Source organism: Hylobates moloch, unplaced genomic scaffold (genome assembly GCF_009828535.3).
Source record: "Hylobates moloch isolate HMO894 unplaced genomic scaffold, HMol_V3 SCAFFOLD_1, whole genome shotgun sequence".
NCBI lineage: Eukaryota > Metazoa > Chordata > Mammalia > Primates > Hylobatidae > Hylobates > Hylobates moloch.
The window spans coordinates 173,374,517-173,401,759 of NW_026652276.1; the positions used below are offsets into that span (position 1 = coordinate 173,374,517).

Below are 27,243 nucleotides of genomic sequence, written 5' to 3' on the forward strand. Positions count from 1 at the left end.
ACCTTACTCATCCACCTCCAACATAGCCTCCACGGATATCTAGTCCCTCTGGACTGGCTTTTTGCTTCTCCTCCTCATCTTGGCTAACTCACACTCTCCTTTTGGGTCCTGATTTGAAGGCTTCCTCGAGAAAACTTTTCCTGCCACCTGAAACTAGTGGGTTTCCTCCCATGTATCCCCATAGCATTCCATTGTATCCAGTTCACAGCACTTGTCACCATTTATGACAGCCACCATTTGGATACTTACTATTTGTTGTTGTCTTATATATTCTTTATTACTTTAAAAAAAAAACAGTTAAACGTAGATACTATAGTTCCACTTATTATTATGATCTTCACTTTTTACATATGAAAGAGCTCAAGAGAGGTTAGATAACTTGTCTAAGGTCACATAGCTTGTCGATGGTGGCATCAAGGTTTGAAGGCAGAAACGATCAACCTCAAAGCTTGTGCTCTTAGCCACCGTATCTCTTTTCTCTAGATTCTAATTATGCATCTCTGTTTTCCACTCTAGCTTCAAGACTATGACCATGCCTGCGTCTTCACCTCTATATCACCATGTCTGGTAGTTGTCTGGTACACAGCAGATTCTCAAAAGTATTTTGTTGAAAGTGGCTGAATGTCAGTGAATAAAGTTATTTGTACCACCATTCAATCTTCTAAGTTAACTGGGTGCAGGATTGTGTAGCATTGCTGTTTTATCAGAAAGTCCTGAGCAAACAAACATGATTTGTAAAATATATAACTTGTAGGTCAGATACGCACCCTACTAATCCTACTCAGTGTTGCAAATTCCAGATCTATGTATCTACATGGTTTGTAGTCCATCCCGTGTCCTAAACTGTTGAGTGGACGCCGGGAATCATGGCTTGGATTCTAAATGTTGTGTGGGTACAACGTTCCAACCCAGACCCTCCCTGCACACAAACGTTTTCAGAGCTCTCTTCAATCTCGGTGCTATATAGTGCCCTGAGAATCCAGCGCGGCTGTATATTTCTCCATGATTCGAAATGCAGAGTGACGTTGTTACTTTTAACGACCTGTCCACCTCCAGTTGTCTATGCCCTGGAGCCTGGAAGACAAGATTGGTACGCGAAGCGCTGGCTCCACAGCTGCAAACTTGCGTAGTCAGCACCATCACTGGCGGCATGAGCGGACAAGTCAAATAAGTATCTAGCACTATCGCCTCCTGACTTTCTATAAACACATAAGATCCCTGTCACAGAACAAATCAAGGCAAACATGCAAACAACCCTAAACCAAAATTACCAGTGACTGCCATTCTGTCCTCGTTAAGCGAAGAGTGAGGTGGTTAAAGCAGGTTGATTGTTTTTTAAGATGATTTCAGCCAGGTGCAAGGCTATCTGCAGAAATGTGCTTTGCCCACGTGGATCGCATGGACACTAATTACTAAGGGCTAAGGAGCTGAGAAACGTGCAGCCGCGGAGGTTGGCCGCCCCACGGGGAATAAGCTGGCACCTCTAGAAATAAAGCTCTGCAGCCAATGCGGCGCCTCGGGCCGCGGGATTGGCGGCCTCGGTTGTGACGCGACCTGGGAGGGCCGACTTGCGACGGAGGCAGCGGGTCCGGGTCGGGGGACCTGAGAGAGAGCCGAGAGGTGATCCGCAGCGCTGCGCCAGGGACCGCGCGATTCCTCCCCCACGCATCTGGCCCGCGTCCCTGGGCCGCGGCACCGGATCCCAGCGGGGGTGTGGACCCAGGGCCCGCTCTCCCCGGCGCGGCCACGGCCCCCCAGCGTGCGAGCGCCTAGGGGATGCCGAGGTTTGGCGGGCGCGGGACCAATATGGGCAGGGCCGAGGCTGGATTCTCCCTCTCGCTGTGCCTAGACTGTACTCCTGCTGCGGTTCCGGCAAAGAGGGCGGGGAGAGCAGCGGCGGGAGATGCGACGAGCACGCGGGCCCTGGGGTAGATGCAACACATGAGAGGGGATCCAAGTTGCTTGGGTCGGCCCCGGCAGCGACCTGAACCCGCCACCCTGCGGGAGGGGTGTGCGGAGCGCTGGGCTGTGCTCCGGCAACTTCACTCCTCCCGCCGCCGCTGGGGAACGTAGTGGGGGGAGACGGAGTGGGCTAGGCGAGGGGTTCTCAATGCGTTTTTCCAAGAAAACTTTTTCTCCCTTGAACATGAAGGAATACGTGCTCACCGTAGAAAATTGGGAAAACATGAGAAATTATTGTGTAAAAAATGGGGGCCGACGCGTGGGAGTCACTCCTGGGGCGAGGGGACTGCAATTTGCTGTGCTAACCGCAGCCAGGGGCGAGCGGCGGGCGGCGCTGCCCTGGGGGCCCGGAGGGGCGGAGAGCCACGCGGCGCCGAGGGCTGAGATTTGAGGAAGTGGGAGCTGCCCGGGCGGGGGCGTCCCGCTGAGAGTCCGCCACGCAGTGTTTGTTTCCTTTCACTTCCTGCGGCAGCTGCTCAAGATGAGGAGGTGCGCGGGGCCGGGGCGGAGCGCTCGCGTTCCCTGCGTGTGAGCCCCCACCCATCCCCGGCGCCAGCGCTTCCCCGACCACTCGGGTTCGGCTATGCGGGAGCAGTGAGGAGGAGGCTTGCAGTCGTGGACCTGAGACCTCGGGAGGTCATGCTGGCTTGCTTTTAAGTGGCTTGGGGAAAGTGAAGAAACCCCAAAATGGAGGACTTTGCTACCAGAACCTACGGCACCAGTGGCCTGGACAACAGACCTCTGTTTGGGGAGACGTCCGCCAAGGTGAGTGCGGATTGTGACTCCAGACTGGGATGGGGGTGTGTCTGCCGCCTGCCCTCCCGCCGAGTCCGGGCTGCGTCCTTCTGCGGCTCCTAAAAGCACTTTTAGGGAGGAAGCTGGTTTTGCAGTCCCGCTTCCCTCTCAAGATGTTTGCCTGGCCAATCGTCGCTTGCTTCGGGACATGGTTGGCTAAGAGCCTTGAAGGCTGGCGTGGAGAAAAGTTCAGAAAGTTCGGGGTTGTTGGAAGCCTTTCTGGGGAGTGCGGAACCCCCTCCGGAGGGGAGGTTGATTTAGTGGTTGTACAGCTGCACTCTCCAGCAGGAGTACTGACCCTCCAGAGGCTACAGGTGTGCGCCCAGAGCTTCCTAAGAGACCCGAGAAGGGGTGCTTCTGATTCCTGTTTACATAGAACTCTTAAGGGTTCATTGCTGAGCAGTGAAGCAGCCAAGCCAGGAAAGGGGAGAGGCTTGAGGTGAGGGGTTCTTGAATGATGGCTTCCATTCCAGGAAGTGATCAAAGGGTCCCTGAACCCAAACAGGCTATCGCACATTATTCTAGGCTTTAAAATGTATAACACCTTTAAAAAAGGATTAATTATGTGATGTCCTGGGCCAACAATTGAGGAGAGATCTTTTTCTATCGTAAGCATTAACTTTCTGAGTAGTTTGGGCAAGGTCTGCCTGGTTTATTTTTTCACCTAAAAGTGGCATTGGTTGGCTGGTCCCAGTGCAGTGGTGTTGACAACTAATTGATCACAGCCCGTTACAGATTTCTTTGTTCCTTCTCCAATCTCCCTGCTTCACTTGACTGGCCTAAAAGAAGGAAGAAAAAAAAAGTGGCATTGGTGATCTTTGATATCTGATAAAGTGCTTTCAGCTCTGGAAAGGTAATGCACGTGTAGAGTCCAGAGCTTCCGGGATTTCTTAGTTTTGGCAGGAGCCCTCCAGCAGACAGGATAGGGAACTGGTACACCTGGCAGTCTGGGGAATAGCCCTGAATTTGGAAGCTATGAGGCTGCCACAGGACTTTATTTTTTAAGCTCCACGTGGATTTTACTTTCTCTTCTCAAAATGTTTTAATATGAAAGCGTTTTAAACTCGATCTCCGGGAAGATGCACCTTGTTCATCTTGTGGCTTTGTGTAATCCCAGCCCACAGTGCTCCTGATTTGAGACGCATACCTCCTCCAGTAGATGTTCCATCTTAGGCAAACGTTATTGAGCATTATGTACTTGGCCCTGGGGAGCCAAGGAACCCTGTCAGGTGGAGAAAAAAATGTAGACAAATGTGATGTGGTTGGATCAGTGCTACGACACGGACATGTTAGGGTATGGACAAGAACTGGTTGCTTTTGTATGGGAAATGTGTCCATCTGTCCCAAGAGCTAAGAGAGTGCCTCCCCAGCGTGCTTCAGCACATAGATTGGGGTTCTGGGTGATCCAGACCTTTGACCTCTTTTAACTCATAGCTCTTGTAATTATAGAGGTAGATGACTTGGTAATGGACTTGTCCATTTATGCAGACACTTAGAAATATTGATGTTTTCTGAACAGCTTGGGCCAAAACGTCCAATGATTTAAGTTTCCCATTGCCCATGATCCATTTGAAACCCATTCAAGAACTTTACTATTCCAAACGTATCTTTTATTGCGTACTTACTTACTACAAGAATATATCGCACTGGGATTATTCAGGAAACCTTAGGGCATTGTAACAATAGCTTCGGCTATTCAGAGAAAAAAGTTAATGTATATTAATTCTTGATCTCTCAAAATTTATCCCTTTAGCTCCCTCTGTGAAGTTGACAGGGTGATTGGACATAGATAAATTCTACAGAATGGAGAAGGGAGAGAGACCCCTGGTCTGAGGTGGGAGAAAACATGTATCTTATAAATGGAGATGCCACATCTGAAAGAGGAGAGGCCTCCATATGTGTTCACAGCAAGTGAAGATTTGAGGGCCTGAGGAGGGTAAGGCTCAGGAATGGAGCCTCAATAGTGAAAGGGTAGGACACATTACAGTGGAGCCATTTCCACAGAGGACAGCAACTGCTAGAGCAGGGTCCTGGGGACACTGAGAAACCCATCACTTGCTCTTGTGTGTGGGTGTCTGCAGCTTGCTGTTTTACATGCCAGGAAACGACACAATAGCCACTTCACAGTGGAAAGTTGCTGTTAGTGAACTACAAGTTCTGAGAACATCGAGAAAGAGTAAGAGCCCAGTTCCTATCCTAGTCTCACAGGTGGTTTCCTGTGCATTTTGTAATCTTACTTGCTTTATGAGAACTGACACAGCCTCTCAACTTTAGGTGCAAACTCTAAGGCAAAAAGAACTGAAGCTCAAAGAGCAGAATCTAGAGTATGTTTGTGTTTCCTGAGTGCCAGGCAACATGGTGGGCATTCAGCTTTACCTTGTTTGATCATCAAATTCCTTTGTCAGATGGGTGCTCTTGTTTCTGTTATACAGCTAATGAAGTGGAACCCTCAGAGAGAGTTACGTGTTCAGTCATACAAGTAGTTTCCTCTGGTAATGCTTCACCAACTCCCTTTCATGAGTTGAATAGTGAAGTCAGTAATTAGGCAGTTTTTGCTTCTCAAAGCACTCCAGACATCTGCATACCTGTTGCCCTTTCACAGAATATAGGGGTTGAAGTGGTTTGCCCCAAGTCGTGAGGTGAGTGTGAGATAATGAAATCTATTATAGAACAATGACTATTAATATATAACTAAGTTGGTCTTGAGCAGCACCCTCTTGGGGAATCCCTGAAGGAACTTTTTTTTGCCTTTATGTGTGCTGAGTGCACATAGTGATTTCAGTTACTGAAATTTCAGATTTATTCAATCTTTAGCATGAGAATTGTTCATTCTAAGTTATTCCCATTTAGGAATAGCTTTACAGGCATATCATGGAGAGAAAGGCAAAGTGAAACAGTTCTCTATTGTTCCATAAATATCTAAGGGATTTTTTTGTCTTTGAGGCAGGGTCTCACTTTGTCACTCACATCGGAGTGCAGTGGCCTGATCACGGCTCACTGCAGTCTTGACCTCCTGGGCTCAAGCGATTCCCCTACTTCAGCTTCCTGAGTAGCTGGGACTATAGGCGCCTTCTACCAAGCCTGGCTAACTTTTTTTTTTTTTTTTTTTTTTTTTTTTTTGAGACGGGGTCTCGCTCTGTCACCCAGGCTGGAGTGCAGTGGTGTAATCTTGGCTCACTGCAAGCTCCGCCTCCCTGCAAGCTCCGCCTCCCAGGTTCACGCCATTCTCCTGCCTCAGCTTCCCGAGCAGCTGGGACTACAGGCACCTGCCACCACACCTGGCTAATTTTTTTGTATTTTTAGTAGAGACGGGGGTTTCACCGTGTTAGCCAGGATGGTCTCGATCTCCTGACCTCGTGATCTGCCCGCCTCGGCCTCCCAAAGTGCTGGTATTACAGGCGTGAGCCACCACGCCTGGCCCTTTTTAATTTGTTGTAGAGATGGGGCTTCCTATATTGCTCAGGCTGGTCCCAAACTCGTGGCCTCAAGCGATCCTCCCACCTCAGCCTCTCAAAGTTCTGGGATTATAAGCGTGAGCCATCGTGCCTGTCCTAGGGATTATTGACAAAAAAGGAAAGGTGTTCATCTTTTGTAAGAAACATAGACCTCATTCCTTAATACCTATGGAATTTTCATGTTAGGTTGGCTATCTTATGAATCCTAGTTTGAATGCCCAGATGCTTTTTACATCTTTTTTAAACCATTCCCAAGTTTTGTGCTATAGTACTTCTCTTTCAGGTGAAAAACATGGCACAGATACCAAGATGATAAGAAATATCTGAAGTTTCCAAGCCTGTGTTATGGCTTAGCATTTTCTAAAAGAGTGCTGTCCAGTAGAAATATGATGTGAGCAGCCATATATGTAATTTACATTTCTTAGTAGCCATATGAAAAAGTATAAAGAAACAAGTGAAATATTAATTATTTAACCCCTTATTTCCAAAATATTAATACTATAATTTCAACATATAATCAATATTTTAAAAAAATTTTTTAACTAGGCATGGTGGCTCAGGCCTGTAATCCTGGCACTTCGGGAGGCTGAGGTGGGAGAATCACTTGAGCCCAGGATTTTGAAACCAGCCTGGGCAACAAAATGAGATCCTGTCACACACACACACACAAAATTAGCTGGGCGTGGCGGCACCCACCTGTGGTCCCAGCTGCAGGCTCGCACCACTGAACTCCAGCCTGGGTGACCGAACAAGACTCTATCTCAAACAAAAAAGAAACTGAGATACTTTTACAATTTTTTTGTGTGAAGCCTTTGAAATCCAGTATGTATTTTACATCAACAGCCCATCTGAATTCACGCTAGCCATGTTTCAGGTGCCCAGTAACCACATATGGCTAGTACACGCTGATGTCCCAAATCCAAAATTCGAAATGCTCCAAAATCCAAAACTTTTTGAGCACTGACTTGATGCTACAAGTGGGAATTTCCACACAAAAGTACTTAACACAAACTTCATTTCATGCACAAAAATTTTAAAAATATAAAACTTGCCTTCCAGGCTATGTGTGTAAGGTGTATATGAAACAAATTTTGTGCTTAGACTTGTGTCCCACCCCAAGATCTCATTATGTATATGTAGATATTCCAAAGCGCAAAAAAAAATCTGAAATCAGAAACACTTCTGGTCCCAAGCATTTTGGATAAGGGATACCCAACCATTTCAGACAGCTTAGTTTTAAAGCAGCTGAAATGTTATGATGATTCTATAACCAAGTTTGTGAAACATTTTTCTTTATTGTGGGACTTTGGAAGCTTTAATATGCCAGTTTTCACTGTGACTCTAGTTGGTGAGGGTGGATGAGTAGCACTTTATAAACTGTTTAGGTGGTGTGGCCTTTTTAGCCCTGGCAAATGCCTTACTCAGTTCTTACCTCCAGCTCCCTAGAGCATTCACTAGATAAGTTTCTACAGAATATACTTTGGGAAACATGGTTCAATGAATCGCCTTCCTCTGCTTTTCCCTCCCATCCTGTCCCCTAGGGTAAACTAAAACCTGGAAATGTTCTCCCCTCTTCTGCCCACAACTATCTTTAAAAGTTTGCTTTAGTACAAGCTTTGGTACACAGTTTGGACAGTCTTTCCCACTGTCTTGTGTTAGAAGAGCACTAAATTATTCTCAGGGCTTGTGAATCAGTCTTGATCTCGACTTGTTAGCTGGCTGTGGTATCATCTGAAGTCAGTTTCAGTCCATCTAGACTGGTGAAACTAGGAGGAGAGGGAGAGAATGGTTTTCTCTGGAGAAAGCAAAGCAGCATCCCATAGCTAGGGCAAATGGGAAAAGGATGAACACCCTCCACTTGGTGCCATGTAGTGCAAACCAGTTTCTAGATCAGCCCACTCTGTGGGTGGTCACTGATCACAAAATAAGTGACTCATCCTCTAAGAAGGGTGGTGACAGTTCTTTCTCCTTTATTCCTTCTTGGATGTGATATATAAAGTCAATGATTTGGGGAGAAGGTACATACACTGAATTCCTCAGTAGATACCATAGTGAGAGGGAGGCCCTCTGTGGAGGGGGCAAGTTTAGTGGGCTCTGAGGCTCAGATCTTTGGTTCCAAAGACAAAAGTATCTTCCTTTATCCCCCTCCCCCCAATAAAAAGGAAAACAAAGATGGTGAAAAGCAAGGGCTTTTTATGATTAGTGTTAGTCAAGCAATTCAAACTTGGAGCATTTGGCCTCTGCAAATAATCATGTAAGATTAGAGTTGCTACTTCATGCCATTTTTGTTGTCGCTTATTTAAGAACAAGGCTCAGTAGGGATGGTAATAAAATAATTTTAAAAAATGCAAAGAAGAGAAAAAGAATAAAGCTATGATCAAGATAGCTGGGTCTGTGCCAGCAGCCCCTTCCTCTGTCTTAGAGCTACCAATGCTGTTCTCTGAGGAGTGCAAGCTTTAGTTTATTTCCTCTAGATAGAGCTTCTAGGTGATCAAGCACAGCCATTTCTCTCAAAGGAGGGTTAGTCACCCAAAGGTGAAACAGTTCTCTTCTCTCCTCTCATTCAGCCTGCCAAAACAACTTTGCCTTTTTTTGTGTGTGCTAGAAAAGTAATTAGGAAAAATAAATGCCATCACTTTTTCTTTAGTACTCTATGTAAGTTTTATCTCTTCCACCCCTAGATCAGTGGACTGTAATCTCTGGGTGTGGGGCCCAGGCACTGGTATTTCTGGAAGGTCCTCAGGGGATGCTGGTGGATAGAAAGGGTTGAGATGCACTGGCCTTACTCTTGCTCTGTGTAAGCCCAGTCCAGGCTAATACCTCTCCATGGACCCCTTTCTTTTAGCTGCCTCTTTGCTCTTCATAAATGCTGTTCTCCTTTCTGCTGTGTCCTCTCTTCTCTAAATATCTGAATTCTGCTCAGTCTGATTCCCTACTTTAGAACCTTCCCTGTAATCCAGTCTCTTCTCACTTTCCTTCTGTGAGCCTGGCTGTCAAAGATGTCCCCTGGCACTTACTCCTTGTGCTGTGAGGAACTCATGTAGGTCTTGCCTCCTAACTATAGAATAATCTCTTCTTTAATGGTAGGTGCCAGTTTCCTCATTTTTGTAGACTTTTTAGCCCTAGGGACAATGGCTTACCAAGTTCTTGATTTCATGTATATTAAGTTTTAAGCAAAATGAGAATTTAGCGTTATCAAAAAGTAACCTACATTCTTGGGACATTCTGAGCTCACAGTAGAAGGCAGGGACTGTTTAGAAACCTGGATATGCTAGATATCAAAACAGGAAGTGGTGCTTCAAGCTCTCATGCAATTAAAATCATTTTTCTCTTTCTTTTTCTTTCTGCTAAGCTGTATGTAGCAGAGGCCAGTAGTAAATACAATATTGTATTTAAAAAAAAAACTTAAACTGAGGTCTGGTCTCTCAGAAGCTGATGGTCTACTGAGTTTTCTCTGGATGTGATTTTTGCTGGTCTTTGGTAATATCCTTTGCTTACTGAATTGAGTCACTTTTTTCTTATAATTGGCTCATAGGCTATGTATGGCCATAGTGACCATATTTTCTGAGTTGCTGAAGGGGACATATGGGTGGATAAACCTCGGTGTCCCTGTGAGAATGGTAGAATGCATTTGAAATTGGGGCTGCCATAGAAATTGGGGCCAGGGTGTGAGGCCAGTCAGCTCTCTCTCAGCTCTGAGGAGCCTGATCTCTCATTGGTAAGATTCCCCCTTAGACATGGTATAAATAGTGCAAATACCATATTAGCTGCCATTTACTGACCCTCTACTGAATGTCAGATACTCTCTTGTAGGGGCTTTCTATGTATTCTCTTCTAATCCTTATTACGACTTCACATGGTAGACATTGTACAAATATGAAAACTAAGGCTTAAAAGTTGTAACTTTTAAAAAACAAGTCCACATGTAGCAGTGGAGGTCATGTGTTTGGGAGAGAATCGAGTGTAAAAGTTGTAAAGGATGGGTGTGCCTGAATTCTCAAATGCTTTCTCTTGCACCTCCTGTGCTCTTGGCACTGTTCAAAGTCTGGTGTTGCTTTGGGAAGTCTCAGAGCAGTAGTACCTATGGGTCATAATTCACTGCGTCCTAGAGTTAGCCAGTGAGACAAAATGTCTCCACCTGTGTGGCTGCTATACCTCTGGTTGTCTCTAGTGACAGTGCGAGGGGAAGCTCCTGTATAGTCAGAGCCATGCTGCTCTGAGGGACCCATATTAAATCCCTGGACACAGGGCCTGAGGTTTCTTTATTCAGCTGGGCTCAAAATAAACCTTCCACATTTTGCATCCTCTCGTTATGCTTTTTCCTGGCCCCTTAGGCTTCTGACTAGGCCACTTACACAGCTTTCATGGTGAGAAGCTGTCTGCTGTGATTTGGAAGAAGAGAAGCAAAGTCATTTCTGAGAATCAAACTTTTATTTATGGTATTGGGACCCTTAAGTTTGCTTGAGAAATGCAGAACTTTGGAGGCAAAATTGTAGGATGTGGCTCAAGGGTGTGAATCACTCAGTCCAGGTAAACAGTGGTAGGAAATAGCACCTTTTGGGCATTTAAAACGTGCTGAATGTGTTGCCTTGCTCTTTCCCCATCCCAGGAGAAGATAATCACTGTCTTCAGTGACCTGAGGAATGTGTGGGTAGGGAGGGTAAGTGATGAGTATAAAATGGGATTGAGCCTTTTATAAAAGGAAGAACAAATTGCCAGGAGGTATTGTTCCTAGACCAAACTGAGGGTCGGGCTGCTATTTCTCATGGCCCAATAATGAGATGCAGTTGAGGAGCTGAATGTTAATAGCTAAGACAATGGGGAAAATGTCCCCAGGGAATTTCAGAGCTCTTCACAGCAGCCCCCACACTACAGGCCCAGAGGCCTGTCAGGGAAAAATGGTTTTGTGGGTCAGGTCCTGGGCCCCAGTGCCCTGTGTCACAGCTGCTCCAGCTCCAGCTGTGGCTAAAAGGGGCCAAGATATAGCTTGAGCTGTTGCTTAAGAGGGTCCAAGCCCCAAACCTTGGTGGCTTCCACGTGGTGTTGGGTCTGTGGGTGCACAGAAGGCAAGAGTTTGGGAGCCTCCGCCTAGATTTCAGAGGATGTATGGAAATGCTTGGATGTCCAGAAGTCTGCTGCAAGGGGGAGCCATTATGGATTGCATTGTATGCCTGGAAAAGCCACAGACACTCAGCGCCAGCCTGTGAAAGCAGCTGTGGGGGCCGTACCCTGCAGAACCACAGGGGTGGAGTTGCTCAAGGCCTTAGGAGCCCACTCCTTGCATTAGTGTGGCCTAGATATGAGACACAGAGCCAAAGGAGGTTATTTTGGAGCTTTAAGACTTAATGACTGCCCTGCTGGGTTTTAGACTTGCATGGGGCCTGTAGCCCCTTCATTTTGGCTGATTTTCTCCCTTTTAGAATGGGTCTGTTTACTCAATGCCTGTAACCCCCATTGTATCTTGGAAGTAACTAACTTGTTTTTGATTTTACAGGCTCATAGGTGGAAGGGACTTGCCTTGTCTCAGATGAGACTTTGGACTTGGACTTTTGAGTTAATGCTGGAATGAGTTAAGACTTTGGGGGGACTGTTGGGAAGGCATGAGTGGTTTTGAAATGTGAGAAGGACATGAGGTTTCGGAGGGCCCAGGGGCTGAATGATATGGTTTAGCTGTGTCCTTACCCAAATCTCATGTCAAATTGTAACCTCCACATGTTGAGGGGCAGGGAGGGACGTGATCGGGTCATGGGGGCAGTTTCTAATGGTTTAGCACCATCCTCCAGTGCTGTCTCATGAACGAGTTCTCATGACATCAGATGGTTTAAATGCATGTGGCAGTTCCCTGCTCCCGCACACTCCCGCACGCTCCCCCCCCTCCCTCCCCATCTGTCCCCCCTCCCGTCTCTCTCTCTGTCCCCTCCTCCCCCTCCTCTGTCTCTCTGTCCCCCCTCCCTCTCCTATCTCTCTCTCTCTCTCTGTCCCCCCTCCCCCTCCTGTCTCTCTCTGTCCCCCCCTCCTCTGTTTCTCTCACTGTCCTCTCTGTCTCTGTCTCTCTCACCGTCTTTCACTCTCTCACTGTCTCGCGCTCTCGCTCTCCCGCTCGCGCTCTCTCTCGCTGTCTCTCGCTTTCGCTCTCACTCTGTCACTCACTCTCGCTGTCTCTCGCTGTCTCTCGCTGTCTCTCGCTGTCTCTCTCGCTGTCTCTCTCGCTGTCTCTCGCTGTCTCTCGCTGTCTCACTGTCTCTCGCTGTCTCTCTGTCTCTCGCTGTCTCTCGCTGTCTCTCGCTGTCTCACTGTCTCTGTCTCTCTCACTGTCTCTCACTGTCTCTCTCACTGTCTCTCTGTCTCACTGTCTCTCAGTGTCTCACTGTCTCTCTCAGTGTCTCACTGTCTCTGTGTCTCACTGTCTCTCTGTGTCTCACTGTCTCTCTGTGTCTCACTGTCTCACTGTCTCTGTGTGTCTCACTGTCTCAGTGTCTCACTGTCTCTCACTGTCTCTGTCTCTCTGTCTCTCTCACTCTTTCACTCTCACTCTCTTTCACTCTCACTGTCTCACTCTTTCACTATGTCTCTCTCTCTCTCCCACCTCTCTTCCCCTCTTCTTGCACCCTCTCAACCTCTTCTCCCCAGTTTCTCTTATTCCCACACTTTCCCACCCCCTCATGCTGCCATGTAATATGTGGCTTGCTTCCCCTTCACATTCCACCATGATTGTAAGTTTCCTGAGGTCTCCCCAGCCATGTGGAACTGTTATTCAGTTAAACCTCTTTTCTTTATAAATTACCCAGTCTCAGGTAGTTCTTTCTAGTAGTGTGAGAATGGATGTAAAGGCTTCAAGGGTAGGACTGGGAACCTGAGGAGAGCTGGAGCTTCAAATCACTTCCCGGAGAGAAGCAGGGGCAGTCCACCCAAAATAAGAGGCCACGGAAATACAGTGAAGGCCCAGGTGAGGATAGAAAACATGAATTTGTAGTAAGCCCAGTTAGTGTGTTATTTCAACTAATATTATCTGTCCTGCTAGCCATCATGGTTGGCAGAGGGATATGGCCAGGGCCATCACCTAGCCATACGGTGGCACCTTTGTACAATCGGAAGGGTATTTACACCCTGGGTAGTGGGAGCCCTCATAAACATGTGGCTTGGCTTTGTCTGAATTAGAAAAATGTGCTGTTGCCTCTGGGTAGATGCAGGCTGATGCCAGGGTGCAAAACTTGGAAAGTGCAACATTGGGCTGAACTTCAGCTATATAGCCATATATGGTGGCCCAAAATTCAACAGTGAACAAGGAAGACATGGTCCTTACCTTCCCAGACCTTCTAAGGTAGAGGAAGAGACAGAGGAGTAAACTGACATATGTAGTTAGGACAGCTTAAAGACTTCACAGCAAGGCCTGTTGCTGGTATCTAGACGTGGTTGGAGGTTTGGGGGTGACCTGGAGCTGGGTTTTCAAAGAAAGTTTCAGAACTGTACCCTGCAAAGCACAGGGGCAGAGCCGCCCAAAACCATGGGAACCTACCTCTTGCATCAATATGATCTGGATATGAGACATTGGAGCTTTAAAAATTGACTGCCTTAGGCCGGGCGTGGTGGCTCACGCTTGTAATCCCAGCACTTTGGGAGGCTGAGGCGGGCGGATCACGAGGTCAGGAGATTGAGACCACGGTGAAACCCTGTCTCTACTAAAAATACAAAAAATTAGCCGGGCGTGGTGGCGGGCGCCTGTAGTCCCAGCTACTTGGAGAGGCTGAGGCAGGAGAATGGCGTGAACCCAGGAGGCGGAGCTTGCAGTGAGCCGAGATTGCGCTACTGCACTCCAGCCTGGGCGACAGAGCGAGACTCTGTCTCAAAAAAAAAAATAATAATAATAATAAAAATAAATTGACTGCCCTGCTGGTTTTTGGATTTGCATGGGGCCTGTAGCCCCTTTGTTTTGGCCAGTTTTTCTGATTTTGTAATGTGTGTATTTACCCAATGCCCATACTCCCATTGTATCTAGGAAGTAACTAACTTACTTTTGATTTTACAGACTTATAGGTGGACTTGTCTCAGATGAGACTTCAGACTGTGGACTTTTGAGTTAATGCTGAAATGAGTTAAGACTTTAGGGACTGTTGCAAAGACACGATTGGTTTTGAAATGTGAGGACATGAGATTTGGGAGGGGCCAGGGATGAAATTATATGGTTTGGCTGTGTTTCCACCCAAATCTCCTCCTGAATTGTAGCTCCCATAATTCCCATGTGTTGTGAGAGGGACCCGGTAGGAGATGATTGAATCATGGGGGTGGTTTCCCCCATACTGTTCTTGTGGTAGTGAATAAGTCTCACGAGCCCCGGCTGAGTACACAGGGGCATGAGCTCTATTAGGATGCAGTTTGCTCATGTGGAACAGCTTCCAGGGGTAGGATGTCTGACAGAGGAGGACACTTGCAGGTGTGAGGTCTAGCCTGGAAATAGGATTGAGCACCTGGTAAGGGATGTGGGTCTATAAGACTCCCTGTGATGCTGTCTGAGGAGAAAGACTTGTGGAATCACATAGAAAGTTTAGAAGTGACACCAAAAATGGAGTTCTCAATCTTCCTCCACCCTCTACCCTGCCTTCTCCCTCAAGAATGTAGTAGGGAATGTCTTCATGGCATTGTCCATCCAGGCTTTTGCTTTTCTGCGAGGACTTTTCTCTGTTTTGCCTTGCCCCTCTCTGGGAGTGTTGGGGAGCATTGCTGAAGGATTAATTTGTCAGCTGGAGTTCAGAGTTGTGATGCCTTATAAATCAGTCCTTGGTCCTGCCCTAGCAGAAAGTAACTGGGCTTCTACTCAGGAAAACCTGGACCTCAGAGATCCCCACTGTTCATCATTGATATTTCTTTGGGAACAACAGAGCCTAGCCTGGGAGGTATCTGTTAGGGTGTTGCACCTTTGTGGCTGGCAGACCGTGACCTCTTGGTCTGCAGGATCAGGCCACAGCTTCTGTGGTGCTGTTGCATGCCTGCCCTGCAGCAGTGAGGCACATTATGTTCCTATCGATAGGCCAGGCCCCAGATAAGTGGTAAGATGAGATGAATGGTCTCTACTGGTGAGAGGCATTCTAAAGAAAATACTGTTGGCTATTTCTGCTTTGAGTCTTTCGTTTAACGAACATTCATCGAGTACTTACAGCGTGCCACACTGTCAAGAAGGAAAACAAGTGTAGTAGTTCCCACTAATCCACAGCTTCACTTTTCTAGGCTTCAGTTACCTGTGGTCAGCTGTGGTCCAAAAATATTAAATGGAAAACTTTAGAAATAATTTGTAAGTTTTAAACTGTACACTGTTCTATGTAATACGATTAACTCTCATTCTGTCCTGCTCCTGCTGGGGACGTGAATCATCCCTTTGTCCAGTAAATGCTACCTGCCTGTTAGTGATACTTAGTAGCCATCTCTGTTATGACTGAAAAAACAGTATGTATAGGGTTTGGTACTATTTGTGGTTTCAGGCATCCACTGGTGGTCTTGGAGTGTATTCCCCGCCAGTAAGGGGGACTTCTTGTAGACTGTCTTTCCCACTGTTAACTGCCAGTGTGGGACACAAGCAATACATTTTGATGCAGTTAAGTGTAAAGACTGAGCAAAGTGATGTGGGTGCTCTGAGGGGAGGTGCTCAGGGTGGTGTCCAGAAAGGATTTACAGTGAAGTTGATAGTGTTGAGTTCTGAAGGATGATGATATGATCTGGCTGTGTCCTCACCCAAATGTCATCTTGAATTTTAGCTCCCATAATTCCCACGTGTTGTGGGAGGGACCCGGTGGGAGATAATTGAATCATATGGGCAGTTTCTCCCCTACTGTTTTTCTGGTAGTGAATAAGTCTCATGAGATCTGATGATTTTATAAGGGGAAGCCCCTTTCGCTTGGCTGTCATTTTCTGTCTTGCCTGCCACCACGTAAGATGTACCTCTTGCCTTCTGCCACTTGAAACTGAGTCCATTAAACCTCTTTTTCTTTATAAATTACCCAGTCTCAGGTATGTCTTTATCAGCAGTGTGAAAACGGACTAATACATAAATTGGTACCAGGAATGGGGTGCTGCTGTAAAGATACCCGAGAATGTGGAAGCGACTTTGGAACTGGGTAACAGGCAGGTTGGAATAGTTTGGAGGGCTCAGAAGAAGATAGGAAAAGTTTGGAACTTCCTAAAGACTTGGAAGGGCTCACAAGACAGAAGATGTGGGAAAGTTTCCTTCTTAGAGACTTGTTGAATGGTTTTGACCAAATGTTGATAGTGATATGGACAATAAGGTTCACGCTGAGGTGGTCTCAGATGGAGATGAAGAACTTGTTGGGAACTGGAGTAAAGGTGACTCTTGTTATGTTTTAGCAAAGAGACTGGTGGCACTTTGCCCCAGCCCTAGAGATTTGTGGAACTTTGAACTTGAGGGAGATGAGTTAGGGTATCTGGCAGAAGAAATTTCTAAGCAGCAAAGCATTCAAGAGGTGACTTAGGTGCTGTTAAAAGCATTAAGCTTTAAAAGGGAAACAGAGCATAAAAGTTTGGAAAATTTGCAGCCTGACAATGCAATAGAAAAAAAAAATTCCTGAGGAGAAAATTTGCAGCCTGACAATGCAATAGAAAAAAAAAATTCCTGAGGAGAAATCTAAGTCAGCTGTGGAAATTTGCATAAGTAATGAGAAGCCAAATGTTAATCCCCAAGACAATGGGGAAAATGTCTCCAGGGCATGTCAGAGACCTTTGAGGCAGCCCCTCCCATCACAGGCCTAGAGGCCTAAGAGGAAAAAATGGTTTTGTGGGCTGGGCCCAGGCCCCCCCTGCTGTATGCAGCTTAGGGACTTGGTGCTATGTGTCCCAGCAGCTCTAGCCATGGCTAAAAGGGGCCAAGGTACAGCTCAGGCCATGACTTCAGAGCTGCACGTGGCAACTTCTATGTGGTGTTGGGTCTGCGGGTGCGCAGAAGTCAAGAATTGAGGTTTGGGAACCTTTGCCTAGATTTCAGAGGACATACGGAAACACCTGGATGTCCAGGCAGAGGTTGCTGCAGGGCCAGGGCCCTCATGGAGAACCTCTGCTAGGGCAGCATGGAAGGGAAATGTGGGGTTGAAGCTCCCATACAGAGTCCGCATGGGGCATTGCCTAGTGGAGCTGTGAGAAGGCCACCATCCTCCAGATGCCAGAATGGTAGATTCACCGAAACTTGCTCCATGTGCCTGGAAAAGCAGCAGACACTCAAGGCCAGCCTGTAAAAGCAGCTGGGAGGGAGGCTGTACCCTGCAAAGCCACAGGGGCGGAGCCACCCAAGACCATGGGAACCTACCTCTTGTATCAGCATGACCTAGATGTGAGACATTGGAGCTTTAAAAATTGACTGTCCTGCTGGTTTTTTGATTTGCATGGGGCTTGTAGCCCCTTTGTTTTGGCCAGTTTTTCTGATTTGGAATGTGTGTATTTACCCAATGCCTGTACCCCCATTGTATCTAGGAAGTAACTAACTTGCTTTTGATTTTACAGACTCATAGGTGGACTTGTCTCAGATGAGACTTCGGACTGTGGACTTTTGAGTTAATGCTGAAATGAGTTAAGACTTTGGGGGACTGTTGCAAAGGCATGATTGGTTTTGAAATGTGAGGACATGAGATTTGGGAGGGGCCAGGGATGAAATTATATGGTTTGGCTGTGTTTCCACCCAAATCTCCTCCTGAATTGTAGCTCCCATAATTCCCATGTGTTGTGGGAGGGGCCCGGTGGGAGATGATTGAATCATGGGGGTGGTTTCCCCCGTGCTGTTCTCGTGGTAGTGAATAAGTCTCATGAGATCTGATGATTTTATAAGGGGTTTCCCCTTTTGCTTGGCTCTCATTTTCTCTCTTGCCTGCCATCATGTAAGATGTGCCTATCACTGTACGCCATGATTGTGAGGCTACCTCAGCTATGTGGAACTGTGAGTCCATTAAATCTCTTTTTCTTTACAAACTACCCGGTTTTGGATATGTCTTTATCAGCAGTGTGGAAACTAATACAGATGAGTAGTCAAAATTGGGAGTAGCATTTTAACCATGCCAGAGCTTGCTTTTTTGGGAAATGAGTTGACATTATGCCTTTGGGATTTTTTTATGGACCAATATAAGAAATAATTGTGTATGAATTATCTATATTTTCTGTGTCCCTAGATTTGTCCTGATTCATGGGACAAATTCTTTTTGGAGCCAGGACAATTTTGACTCTAATTATCCAGTATGCTTACTTTTATTATTAGTTAGAACTTAAAATTCTGTTGTACTTCCCACTTGGCTGTCAGACATCTTCATACAAACATTTGTGTTTAAATGAGAAATGTTTTTTAAGACAATTTTTTTTTTTTTTTTTTTTTTTTTAAGATTCTCATTCTATCCAGGCTGGAGTGCAGTAGCGTGATCCTTGCTCACTGCACCCTTGACCTCCTGGGCTCAAGTGATCCTCCCACCTCAGCCTCCCAAGTAGCTGGGACTACAGGCACATGTCATCAAACCCAGATAATTTTTATATGCTTTTGTAGATAAAAGGTCTCAGTATTTTTCCCAGGTTGGTCTTGAATCCCTGAACTCAAATGATCCTCCCACCTTGGCCTCCCAACGTGCTGAGATTACAGGTGTGAGCCACCATGCCTGGCCTTTGTAAATTCTTTAGCTTCCCCCTCCAACCCATTCCCCAAAGCCTTTTAGAAATTTTGTCTTGGTCTTTTTATCGTTGGTTAGTTAGGTTAGGGTTTTATTATAGTAGCACATGCCCTTGAAATTCATTTTGGAAGTAGGCAAAACATTGCCATGGAAATGGAAGGCTGAATACAATGTCACTTGTAAGCATTCCAAACTGTTTAGAACCAGGATATTTCCAGGGAGCTGAGGAGCTGAGGGCAGAGCTAGCTTTTGGTTATTTGGGATGTTATTGCCAGTTTCCTCCCAGGGCCATTGTTACCACCTGATCATTTGAGTTTGTTTGTCTAGCAGATGCTGGCTAATGACTGACCAGGCAAGTATAGGGGTTCTCTGCCTTTTAATCAGTAGGGGATTAGTCCTTCTCTGGCCCAAGTGCAGTCTGGTGATTCAGAACCATAAAGTGTAAGAACTGAAAGGGACCAGGTATCATTTAGCCCAGTCTTCTCATTTGATAGAGTCAAATGGGTTAAGGAATCCTTTTGAGGTTACAAAGCTAGCTAGTGGCAGAATGAGATGAGAACCTTGGTTTCTAGACTGTGTTAAGGTCCGTATTTATTAGTTTAAGGACTGTTAGACCTTTTGAACTGCTCATTACACTTGTCTTGCGAACAGCATTGGATAGGAGATTTTTTGCCATTACCTAGCTGTGTGACCTTTGGCAAGTCAGTCTTCTGGAACCTAGTTACCCATTGGTAAATGGAGATAACATATTCCTTACTTGCTTTCCACCATTCCAGATACAAACCAGTTGCATATACCTCCATCTTTTTCTCCTTCCTCATTCTAAAGGAAGACAAAGACATGAATCCGTCAGGCCCAGGCTTTTCACTGTGCATTGCATTCCAGCTCCTTTCCTCTCAGCTCTCATGAAACTTGGTCAACAATCTCCATTTGTCCCATTGCTTTTGTAACAGCAATGCTTTTGTTCTCCCATGGGTCTTTGTGGAATTCCTTTCATGAACCATCTTTCCTTTCCATTTCATCTGCTAGTCTTCCTTAGGGTTTTGACTTCTCTGGTCTCTCTTTGACTGCCCAAAGATAGCTCACTTTCTGTCTTCTTAGTGCCCCTCCTGAACTCTGGATAGTGTAAACTTCTGGAAGGTAGAGATGTTTTTATTCACTTTTGTATTTGCATCTGAATTATAGTAGATAATGTTTAAATGCATAAATATATGACTTAAAAGATGATATAGGTGAAATCTCAACTATATATATACACATGTATGTATGCACACAATATCTGTCTTTTATGTTAATGTATATATGAATTCAGACTATCTCTAAACCTGTTGCAGAATATTTTGTCTCTGGGAAGGAAATCCTAAATGTGTATCCTGTCCTCTCAGCAGGCAAGGATCCAGGCTAATTGCCATCCTTTGTCCTGTCAAGCTTCCTTGTGGAGTGAAAATAAGCCACAGTACAAGGTTTAAAATTCTGGTAGGAGAGACAAGTTATGGTACGTAGAACTAGAGTGAAAATAAAACTGGGGAGGAGACAGAGCTAGTTTCTGCGAGAAATAATTGAGTTAATGGAGACTAGCTGTAGAAGTAGAAATAATCGGAGTTTCAATTTATTCCATAAACAGCAAAGTTTAAATGTAATACTTTTCTCCATGTACTCTAGCTCCAATTTGGAGCATGTATTTCCCGAACTGTCCTTTGAAGTGTTAATTAACTAGCTATTTAATTATTCTCTTATTATCCTCTTTGGAGATTGGGAGCTAGAAGAGCTGCTAAAACCCTGAAAAATAATCTCTAGGCCCAGGGAAGGAGCTCTACCCTGTGATTTGAACTTAATATTTAAAAATGGCTTTAGACTAAACTTTAGAGCACAGCCTCTCCATTTCAAATGTGCACATAAATTACCAGATGCTGTTAAAATGCAGATTCTGATTCATTTGGTCTCAGTGAGGCCTAAGATTCTGCATTTCTTGCAGGTCTCTCAGGTGAGGCCAATGTGCTGGTTCATAGACTACACTTTGAGTAGCAAGTTTAAAACAGAGAGCATTAGAAGTAGGAGGGCTTCTGAAGTTAACTCTGCATACCTAAATGCATGGTTATGTTGACAGCAGAAGGCCTTGGCTTGGAGAAAGAAAATATTCTGAGAAACACTTCTGCCATGTCCTAAATAGTTCATCCCATCTTGGAAATCTCAGAGGGGACCAATACATTATACATTATAACAATAACTGATCTTCATGAAAATCAGTTGGAATTCTGTTCAGTGACTATCTAAAAGGTAGGCAGGAAAGTATTCATTAAAGTTTAGATATATTTTCATCAGGATTAAAATCAGTTATATGGAGAAATTCAACAATGTGGAACAAAGTCACCTATGAGGAAATCTTCATTCTTGAAAGATAAGCACATAGTGTAGTACTTTGCTAATAGGCTTTTTGAGGTGTCATCTGCCACTTGCCATCTTTGTCTAGACCAGCATTAGCACTCCAGGTTGTTCTTTGGGTGAGAAGCATAAATGGGGAAAGGAGGCCTGGCATTGAATCTTGTCTTTATCACTTAATGGTATTGAGATCTTGGGAGAGTTCTGTTTCCCTGAACCTGTTTTGCTACTTGTGAAACAGTCATATTACCATTTCATCCCAGAATTTTTAAGGAGAGGATTGGTGAATGTGCTTGGCATAGTTAATATCCTTTTACCATTATTTTTCTCCTACTTTGATCCTGGTAGGCAACTTGCTGTGTGTCATTTGGCAATTAGTGATATATTGGCTTGACTTCTGTTGGTGGGAGCTGTTGTGAGGTATGCAGTGCTTCGTTTTGGAAATCCCTGGTGCTCAGCAGCAGATATTCTTGCTTCTCAGAAACAGTGGGGCTCCCATGGATTTTGTCTCTCTACACATTTTATGTTAAACACATACTTATTTGTCCCATATGGGAAGAAGTTAAAGTGAGCGGTGACTTGTCCCTGGGTCCCTTTCCTAACAAGTGGTCCTCAGTTCAGGCTCCTGTGTGCTGCGTAGGCTTCTCTAGCTGAGGTCGTGGTAAGATCTCTTCTGAGTCCTCTGGAGTTACAGTGTGGCTGAAGTCCAGTTTCTTTTGTTCTGTAACCTTTCAGTTGCAGTGGCCTTGGTCTGGAGAGTTGTGATTTGTCCTTGGTTAGATCACACACATCCAATACTTGGCTTTCTTACTCTTTCCCTCCCAATTTTGCCTGACTCTTAACTTCTGGGTTATCTTTAAAAGCCAACTACTTGGAAATGAGAATTCAGTTGCTGCTCTGTGATTGTTCCTGTGCCCTTCCCATCTCTGAGGTTTTGTTTATTGACGGCATGTTCCATATCCTGCCGTTCTCTGCTCAGACCATTATCAAAACAACATTTAAGACGACTGATTCGTTAAAGACTCAGCTTTGACTTCTCAGAAATAAGACTGCATGTCACTATCATACTTTACCTTTTTAGTAGTACCTGAAACTACTTCTAACCAGTGACCTGGATTTAGGAATCTCTGGTTTCAAAATTGCTTTTAACTTGCTATATGAGTCTTAGAAAATAATTTAACCACACTGGGCCTAAATTTACTTTAACCTGTAAAATTAGGATTGGATCAGTTTTTCAAACATTCTTTGTTAGTTGGGGTGGGATGGGAATGACAAGAAAGCTCAGTAGGTAGGTTCTTCATTCAACCAAGATTTTGTTTATATACTAAAGCCTTTCACTATTAAATAACTTGGAAAAACTACTGGACTGGATGGTCTTTTAAGATTGCAAGTGCCAAGCCTTGGCACTCTAGGACCCATCCCTTTTAACAGTAGCGTCTATTTTTAGACTAGACAAGGATACCTAAGCTGTATTACAAATATAGTTCCAGACACATCATAGTACTCTACATCTAGTCTGGTTCCTGATACTTTTAACCAATGCTCTGGCCTGGCCATTCCCGTGGTGCCTGTCCTTCTCCTTTGGCTCATGCTATCCTCAGCAGCACATGCATTATTTGTAAGCCTCCCTTCCCCATTTGATACTACCCAATCAAGACTCTAATATAAATATTCTGTCCCTTCAAGAAACCTTCCCCAGCTGGCCATTTTCCCAAAGTACATTTTCCACTCTTATGTCTCAGTACACTTTGCTTTGTCTGGTAGTTTTATGTGTAAAGCTCAGAGAAGGACTGGATCTTGGGTTTCTTTATTATAAACCATCCAAATGCCTTGCATTGTATTATACTGAAGGTAACATGGATCCAAGTCATATGGCTTAAAAATTCTTTTCTCTTTCAGGATCGAATCATCAATTTAGTTGTTGGCAGCTTAACATCCTTATTGATTCTAGTAAGTATCCTCATTTTGTGCCTCACCCAGGCTCTTAGCCAAAGTTTTGAAAACTTTTATCAATTATGGTTAACTTTCCAAAAAAAAAAAAAAAGTTAAATAAGTGCTTTTTAATTTTATTGCCACAAAATTGCAGTTGCTAATTGGAGTAGCTAATTTAATTCTGCCCCACCCCCAGGTTGAATACGTGAAATGGTGCAAGTCAGACAACTTGGTTTTAAGATAATTGAGTTTACCATGTTTTGCCTAGTAAATTTGTAAAAATGTCAGTGGCTAATAGCCACTTCCTTCTGTCATCTACCATAATTCCCCATTTCTATTAATTTTGTTCCTAAAGAACATATCCATTACCCTTTGGTCAAGTTTTAAAAGATTTGGTCACAGTGTAGTTTTACTGTATACATCCTGCATACAGTATACATCTGGGAGCTATCACAAAATTTTTAAAAGCTATATTTTCCATAGTTTGACATTTTTCTGGCACATTAAAGAGAATTTTTTTCCATGGCTTTCTTAATGAAAAGATTGCATATAATGCTGCATCTGTTAGAAACAGAACTACACAATATTAGAAGTCTTTCAGTGTGTTTCATAATGTTATAGCAAAATCAGCTTTGATTGTATTCATTTTGCTGGAAATATTTAAAATAACAAAATGGCTAGAACTTTTTCCAGCAGAATCATTAATCCTGGGAGTGAGGTTTAGTTAATGAAGTTATTTTGGGATCAGCTAGTATTACTGATGTTTTCTCTCCTTTCATAAGTAAGGGAAAGGTTGGAAAAGGAGGAAGTACTAAAATAACTCGAACATATTTATAATTACTGTATTAACGTTCTAGAAAGCAAACTTGGTGTGGCAGATGTAATTTTATAACATGAAGCATTTTGTAGTACTGTTGCCTAGACTCCACTTGGTAATTACCAAGTCTTGGAATTACTATTAAGGCCTTACATAATTTCTCTTCATACAGGTAACGCTGATAAGTGCTTTTGTTTTCCCTCAACTACCTCCAAAACCGTTAAATATATTCTTTGCTGTCTGCATCTCTTTGAGTAGTATTACTGCCTGCATACTTGTAAGTACTGTTGAGAATTTAAACAGTGTTCTTGAGGGTTTAAGTTGCAATGCACAGGACAAAAATTTTCAGCCTTGGGTCTATACAAAAGGGTATCTCTTAATTATATCCTCATCCTCCCCCTAAAAGTACATTAGAATTCTCAGTAAAATCTGAGTCTTCTCCTTTTCTCCTAAATCCCAAAGTTGTAACCCCAAAGAGAAATTCCACTCCCTTGATAGCTAAAAAAAAAAAAAAAAAGAATTAGTGGGAAGACGTAGGTGGCCAAAGATTTTAATTCACTTAATTCATCTTCACTCAAGGACTATATAAGGGCCAACAGACTTCGGGAAATGCCAGTTACTGCTAAGGGAAGAGATAGAGCACTCTGGATTTAATTCTAATTATTCCAAAATTAGTTTAGTTTAATCTACATGTTTGTCTCCCACAGTGGAGGTATTAACACCAAAACCTCCTCGGAAATCTAAAGCTGCAGTTGTTGTAAAAATGTTTGATTTACTGCAACATGTTTCTTTTATGGTAAAGAAACAAAGATGGTGGTGGCTTCTCAGTGTTCAATCATTCATTAGTTGGCTACATTGTTTCATGTTCCTTTAGAGGCAGAATCAAAAGAAAAAACAATTAATGGTAATTTGCTTATCTGAGTTAAAATTAAACCAGGAGACATCTCCAAGTGTTCTAATTCACTGATCCTGCTATATACTCCCATGACCCGAAAAAGAACTAGCCCATCCCACTTTGGGAGCTTTCCTGTTCCCCTAGCTTGAAGCCTAAAGTGACTAACAATGAATTAGTTTAATCCAAATATATTATGGAAGCCCTATTTTGCAGTCTGAACCAATTGTATGAATCATACGAGTCTAAATGTTGTCTTCCTTTCCTGTTAAGTAGTATGCCCAGATATATGTTCTTGGATAGCTTGCCAGATGACTGGTGGAGTATACAGGTGTGAATATAGAGGAAAGTAAACTGAGAAAGTAGGAATAAGTATGATCTTGGATGTGGAAACTCAGAGTAAGAATTAAATTCTGGCTGCACTGGTCTCAGGAATGTAGAGACCTCAGAATATGGAGAATGTCTCATTTGGGGGAATAAACAAATACTAATGAAATTTGAAATTGGTAGAGAAAATGTTATACTTTAAATTTTAATTGTTTATAAACTTTAATTCTTCTTCTTTTAGATCTACTGGTATCGACAAGGAGACTTAGAACCGAAATTTAGAAAGCTAATTTACTATATCATATTTTCTATCATCATGTTGTGTATATGTGCAAACTTGTACTTCCATGATGTGGGAAGGTGAGGCTGCCAAGAAGTACTTACCAGGACTCTTCAAAATGATACGTTAGGACAGTGAGTAATTTTTGGATAAGGTATGCTGAAGAATCTCCTGCAGAAGTCTGATACATGATTTTCATGTTAATTGTAAATGTTAATTCCCTCTTGCAAGGGAGACATATCCTAGATCACTTTGCTTTTTCTTTAAGGAGCCTTTGCTTTTTCTTTAAGGAGCTGATGTTGCACCTAAACATTCCAACCCTTAAAGCTAAAACAGCACAAAAAAATTTCACTTTTGAAATGAAATTTTTATAACTGTATGGCAAAAGGCTATGTAAAAACAAATCTTGCATTTTAAGACAAATATTCTTTTATTTCTGTTAAACTGAATATACAATTGTTCCCTAGGCAACCAACTTTTGCTTATAACTACAATTTAATTTCACGTTGACAAAACAGACAGTGAAAAGACAACTTTGTGAAGATCTAATTACAATAATAAATAAAATAATTTATACAAGGTTTTTTTTTTTTTTTTTCTTGACTCTTCTGTAGGGGTCCTATTCATTAAAAAGCCCAAAAGGTTACCTTGCCTTAACCCTTCTGTAGTATAGGAATGATTCTTAGATTTGTTTCCTTTTGTTATAGAAGCAAATACTGTTTTTTTTAAAATTGCCTGAGATGAGAGGTTATATTGTACCCCACCAGCTAACATACTAAGTGGATGACAAACTATTCTCTCGGTAATTTATATAGCAAAACATCTAATAAATGGTCATGGTATCAAGGATAGGTAACATTACTTCCTTCCTCATTTAGTTTTACTTCAAAGTGCTAACTTTGTAAACTAATGACAGTGGTTTCTGAGGGGGTGAAAACTGCTTAGATTCTGGTGGGTTTTGTTACTATGCTTATCCATATTCCCTTTAAAAGTAACAAAAAACCTGTAGTGAATTTTAACTTTTAATGCTTTCCTGTTTACCCTGCCTAAATCAGCTCCCACTGCCACCAATGGGTTAACCAAATGTAACCACAAGACCACCTCCTAGGTCTCTGTACTTGTATGCTGGTCAAGTCTCAAACTTAGTCTTCTTGAAGATCAGAAGATCACTGGTAAGCTCTAGAACATGTTGAAATGACTCATCTGAACTACAACCAGGCTTACTTGAGAGAAGACAGTGCCATGTCTGATCTTTAGAGAAACTGTACTTTAAACCACAGCAGTTAAGCTTTCGTGATTCTAAACTTTTCTTAGTGGCTGTAAACTTTTCTTAGTGGCTGAAGTGAATGAAATTCCTTATTCCCATGTAACATTAAACACAGGGATTTATGCTTAAAACTCCCAGCCTCCAGTCAACTACATACTGTCATAAAACTCAACCTCAGATGATGTTTAAAGGAGGTAAAAAGTCATAGCAGCAACAATGTGTGTGGCTTAAGCACTGTGGCTATTTAAATTGGTAAATTAAGCCTCTTGGGGGTTGCTCCTATTTCTTTGACGATGTTGTAATTAACAGCGTGGCTTCTTTGCTTGAACTGCCTATTTCTAAGAATTATTCTAATGACAGTTTACCAAATCTTCTACATCCTTTGAATCTTCTGAAACAGGACTGCCCAAGGATGATCCAATGATATTTGATTCTTCCTGATGATGTTGGAGTATGGGATCTGTAATGAGTTTCAAGTTAGTCTTAAATGTAT

The 27,243-nt window shown here is 43.6% G+C and overlaps 2 protein-coding genes across 6 annotated transcripts in view; one reads left to right on the forward strand and one right to left on the reverse strand.

Moving 5' to 3' along the window:
• Positions 1-1,556: 1,556 nt before the first annotated feature.
• TMEM243 (transmembrane protein 243) lies at positions 1,557-26,064 on the forward strand. 5 transcript variants are annotated; one of them, XM_058425156.1, is made up of 5 exons: positions 1,557-1,620; positions 2,435-2,727; positions 23,135-23,185; positions 24,157-24,261; positions 25,445-26,064. In XM_058425156.1, the coding sequence occupies exons 2-5, from the start codon at positions 2,650-2,652 to the stop codon at positions 25,565-25,567; spliced, it is 357 nt and encodes a 118-aa protein (XP_058281139.1). In that variant the 5' UTR covers positions 1,557-1,620; positions 2,435-2,649; the 3' UTR covers positions 25,568-26,064. The 5 variants fall into 5 exon arrangements, with proteins under 5 accessions (XP_058281139.1, XP_058281128.1, XP_032617078.1 ...); XM_032761189.2 differs by having other exon boundaries at positions 1,602-1,784; XM_058425145.1 differs by lacking the exon at positions 25,445-26,064 and having other exon boundaries at positions 24,157-25,435.
• The window catches only part of DMTF1 (cyclin D binding myb like transcription factor 1), a 43,726-nt gene continuing 42,372 nt past the window's right edge, over positions 25,890-27,243 (reverse strand). Inside the window, exon 18 of the mRNA XM_032761182.2 lies at positions 25,890-27,210. Within this exon, the coding sequence (XP_032617073.1) occupies positions 27,101-27,210 (110 nt within the window). The 3' untranslated portion in view covers positions 25,890-27,100. The remainder of the gene's footprint in view (positions 27,211-27,243) is intronic.